At 40.7% G+C, this 4771-nt stretch overlaps 1 protein-coding gene across 1 annotated transcript; it reads left to right on the top strand.

Moving 5' to 3' along the window:
- Positions 1 to 1367: 1367 nt before the first annotated feature.
- On the top strand, positions 1368 to 4741 carry LOC124232770 (centromere-associated protein E-like; the record flags this gene model as incomplete). Its single annotated transcript, XM_046649685.1, has 3 exons — positions 1368 to 1580; positions 3502 to 3699; positions 4600 to 4741. Coding segments are annotated over exons 1-3 (535 nt in total), but the record flags the coding sequence as incomplete, so codon positions are not given.
- Between the last annotated feature and the right edge of the window lie 30 nt (positions 4742 to 4771).

Here is a 4771-nt window from a genome sequence, read left to right as displayed (position 1 = left end):
GATTTGTTGTCACTCGTTTTGATGCTGGCTCAGTGAGCTGAGGAGTCAAAAGAAACATTTCTTGGACTCTCAAGGTCTGGCAGTAGTGCTCTTTTATTCAGGAAGTAGCATGGAGTAGCATGGGGACAGGACCTATGGGCAGTGAAGAGCTGCAAACATGGGTTGAGGGTAGGGCTAAATTTATAAGGCATAAGTATGTGAGTTGCTTCTTTACAAGACAAAGGAAAAATTAGGTAAAAAAAGTATCAGTGCAGGTGGAGTCTGGTTATCAGGTGGTCTTATAACTTTGGGTAAGAATCAGATTGAATGAGGTCAGGATGTCCCGTGCTTCTGTGAGGATGATATAGATTGGTATGTAGGCCAGGAAGCCTTGGGCTTTTCTCCCTGAGGCATCCTTGATCCTCATCAGTTTTATCTGCTCACTCACACCACCTATTGTCAACAGAAGCTAGCATTCAGCCTTGAGCTACAATACATACTAGATTGAATTCATGCAAATTTCTCTTCCAACTTTGTAAATGTTCATTCAAATCATGGATGTTTAGAAGACTAAAAGAAAATGTATCAAAATGATAACAATGGTTGTTTCTGGTTTTCTTTGTTATAGCTGTTTTATAGAGGATTAGAATTGGCCACCCCAAGATATATCTCTTTGGCATGAAGATTATTTTGGGCTGGTTACTTTCAAAAACTGCAGACATGAGAGAAACCCTGAAAAGTAGAAGTTACCCTTTGTAAGAGACATTTACATTTGTAAGGGAAATCTCCATCTGTAAAGATGTCTCCCTCTCTGTACCAGGAAGAAGGGGGATGACCTTACCTCTAGAAACTCTTATCAATGCGGAAGGCAAGGACTTAAATCTGCATAATAACCTTACTCTTGTTTACTGTACTTGTCTGGTAACCTCCCATACTGACTCCCCCTACCCACAACATCCTCCTTTGTCTTTAGCTGAAGATGATATTTAAGGTGAGAGCTTCCGCCATTTTGGTGAGTTGCTCAGTTTTCCTGGGTCTCTCCCATGTATACATGTTATAAAGCTTTGTTTAATTTTCTCCTGTTATTCTGTCTCATGTGAATTTAATTCGCTGTCCAGCCAGAAGGACCTAGAGCGTGTAGAGGAAATATCTTCCTCCCCTACAGTTTAAACTTCTTAAATTTCCACAATGATTATAATTATTTCTATAATCCAAAATCGACAATAACATTTTCTTTTTGTTTTTTATACACAAAAGTCTCAATTTATTTCTGCCCTATAGAAAGCGTTAAAGCATAAATTTTGTTACAATTCCAGAGCTAGGACTACTTATTGTTAAAGTAGAATGAATTATTAAATTGAATGAATTCTCACTGCCTTTAGGAGCTTCTGAAGAGATACACAGAGATGGATAGTCATTATGAGTGCTTAAATGGACTCTGTCTTGACTTGGAGAGGGAAATTGAAACCCAAAGAGAGCTTTCAATTAGAGTAAACGCAAACCTCTCACTTCCACATCCACAAACCAGACAGATTCAGAAACTTCTCACTGCCAACCAGAGATGTTCCCTGGAGTTCCACAGAGTCATGAAGAAACTCAAGGTACCACCTGTTTTAGTAATATCTTTGTAAATATTGCCATTAATTTCAGTTACAAACCAGTATATTTAAGTCCTGCTTTGGGAGTTGGTGTATTTGCTCATTAGTACATTTGCTACTGAATTAAAGATGGCATGGGTCTGAGAATAGCATGTGCAGGATCCTCAGTGCATCTAGGACCTGCTCATTCAACAAAACCTGAGCTCTGCCTTTGGCCTTAACAATGTGTCAGGGTGCTGGGGAGACAGAGATGAGCAACCGCTAAATCTCTCCTAGTCCAGTGGGTGAGGCAGACATTTGAACAGGTGAGAAGTGCAGTAGTGGACAATGTCCTGGAGAACAAGTTGAAGACAAGACTGGACTGGAAGCTGGGCTCAAGCAGTAAAGCTTACAGTTCATTTTAGAGATGAGGAGGGGTCACTGGACAGTTATTTTAAGTGGTGGCAGTAATGTGATCGGGTTGCCATTGTAGAGACTTCACTACAGACAAAGAAGAAATGAGTCTGCAGGGGATGATAAGCCTGGTGGCAGAGAGAAGAGACAAGAGGCAGTTACAATTGTCCTGATGAGATGTGATGGGTGACAGTACTATGGGGGAAGGATTCATAGGGATGGAAAGGATGAAAGAAGTTAAAGAAATATTTGGCAGTTTACAATAGTAGGTCCATGTGCTTGACAGTGGAGGGAGGGGAGGGAAGTTCAGACTGAGCCCCAGGATTTGGGCTTAGCCGGGTTTGTGGATAGTGGTGCCATTAACTGATAGAAAGAAAAAACGAAAGGGAGAAGGCAGCTGAGGCAGGAGGAGAGATCTGGTGTTTAATTTGAGATGTTTTGAGATAGAAATACCTATAATGGAACATCCAGGAAGAGAAACCAAGTAGGCTTTTAGTTGTGAATCTGAGGTTTGTCAGGAGAAAAAATCAGGACCACAGATAAAGATGTGGGATCCATCAGCATTTGGTGATAGATAGTAGAACAGGTGTGAATGAGGCCACCCAGAAGCATAATAGAGTGAAGATAAAAGAGAACTCTGGAAAAGATCAGTTCTCAAGAGGCAGTAGCAGAAAAGAGAGCAACACATGAGTTTGAGGTTGGAAAAGTCAGAGAGATAAGAGAGAACTGAGCAAAAGTGCCATTGGTCAAGTCAGTGGAGGAGACTGTGTCAAAGATGAAGTGGTCAAGAGTGGCAGATGCTTCAGACAGCCAGAACATGAATGAAGAGATCCCCTCAATTGTTGACAATAGAGCTTACTGGTGACCTTTGTCAGAGCAGTTTTAGTTGAGTGGTTAGGAAAGAGGCCAGATTGTAAATTGTTAAGGAATGGTGGAAGTTGAGGAAGTAGGAAGTGGTATCTTCCCTACCTAGGTAGATTGCCCCTCAGGCTCTAATAGTCTTCAAAAGCCTAACAATCAGATATCCAGAACTTATTCATGAGGTCCATAGAACCAGGGCATTCAAATTCTTTTCCCCTTTAAGCCACACTTGACAGGTAAGTCCTGAGGCAGGGCACACTCACGTTGGCCACCCAGCTGACATAGGCAGGAGAGGATGTTGAAATGAATCTCGCTGGGAAAACTGCGTGATATAATTAACCAAAAGGAGGCAATAGAAAAAAGGTGGGTTTATAGGGAAAGGCATCATGTTACATTGTAAACATATTGAATCTGAGGTAACTGTAGGACATCCCTGAGGTAGCTCCAGAAGGAAGTCAGAAATAAGAAACTAGAGGTCTGGAAGTCACTCTCCGAAGACGCTGAGAGTAGAAACTTGGGAATAGAGAGAGGTTCTTCCCTTCTTCCTCACTCCTCAGAGGATAGAGACAAACAAGACAAGCCGCCCCACCTCTTAGTCTTGAGAGTTTAGAACTTCCTCTAAACGTGATAAAAGTTTCATTTCCCAATTTGTTTCATGTTTTCCTGCAAGTATGTGTTAAGCCATGTTACAAAGATAAAGGAAGAACAACATGAATCCATCAGTAAACTTGAAATGGTTTTTATTGATGAAGTGGAAAAGCAAAATGAACTGCTAAGTAAAATGCAGCATCTTCAACAAGATGATGATGTACCATCCAGAGAATTAGGGGACCTCCAGTTGAGCCAGAAAATGGATCTACATATTGAGGTATGATTTATTTAAAATGGATTTAATTAGATTTTGTCTTTTTATCAAATAGAAAGGTACCTCTTCATGTGCTTAGAGTCATTTTCATTTATGAAATTAAAAACAGCTTGCAGAGGGGCCAGCCTGGTGGCGTAGCAAGTGGGTTCCTGTGCTCTGCTTTGGCAGCCTGGGGTTCGCTGATTCAGATCCTAGGCGTGGACCTGGCACTGCTCGTCAGGCCATGCTGTGGCAGTGTCCCACAGAGAAGAACCAGAAGGACCTAGAACTAGGATATACAACTATGTACTACTGGGGCTTTGGGGAGAAAGAAATAGGTTGCAGAATGACAGCTGGCCAGATGTAAAGAGTGCCAAGTCATAGACTAGCCTCCTTTCAGAACTACACAGATATAGAAAAGTAGACTTAATATCAGCAAGTAGGATTTCTTGGAAGGCCAGAATAAGTTTCCAAATGCCTTCTAAAACTTCCTAGATCTGTGACTGGGAGTCACAGACATTTGTATTGTAGCAACCCCACATGGAGTGTCCTGCTCTCACCCAGCAGTGTGAGGCCCCTGCAGTTGCCAGTATGCATGCAAGGCCTGCTGTATGCACAGAAAAGCTGCATCCAGAAGCACTTCAGACACTGTCACAGATTCATTGTTTCGAACAGGTTTTAAAAATGCCAAAAGGCAGAATTTGTAGATGTGCCTCTGTTACATAGCCTATACTGCCAAAATTTTATTATTTAAATTAGAATTATATTTCTAATATAATGAGGATAAATTAGGATTATGTTTACTTCAAAATATTAGAAGTGAAAGTTCAGTAAGGTTATTTTCCCCTTTTTATGATATTTGTCTGATATTTAGATAAAAACTTTCCTAAGATTCAGGAGATTCAATGCTTATTTTTCACACAGGAAATTCTCAAAGATTTTTCGGAATGTGACTTCCACAGCGTAAAGATGGAATTTCAACAAGTACTGAGTAATAGGAAAGAAATGACCCAGTTTTTGGAAGAGTGGTTGAATACTCATTTTGATACAGAAAAGCTTAAAAATGGCATCCAGAAAGAAAATGATAGGATTTGTG

This window comes from Equus quagga, unplaced genomic scaffold (genome assembly GCF_021613505.1).
Source record: "Equus quagga isolate Etosha38 unplaced genomic scaffold, UCLA_HA_Equagga_1.0 1134_RagTag, whole genome shotgun sequence".
Classification (NCBI taxonomy): Eukaryota; Metazoa; Chordata; class Mammalia; order Perissodactyla; family Equidae; genus Equus; species Equus quagga.
Note: the sequence above shows the minus strand (reverse complement) of the source record. Positions and strands in the feature narration are given on the sequence as shown.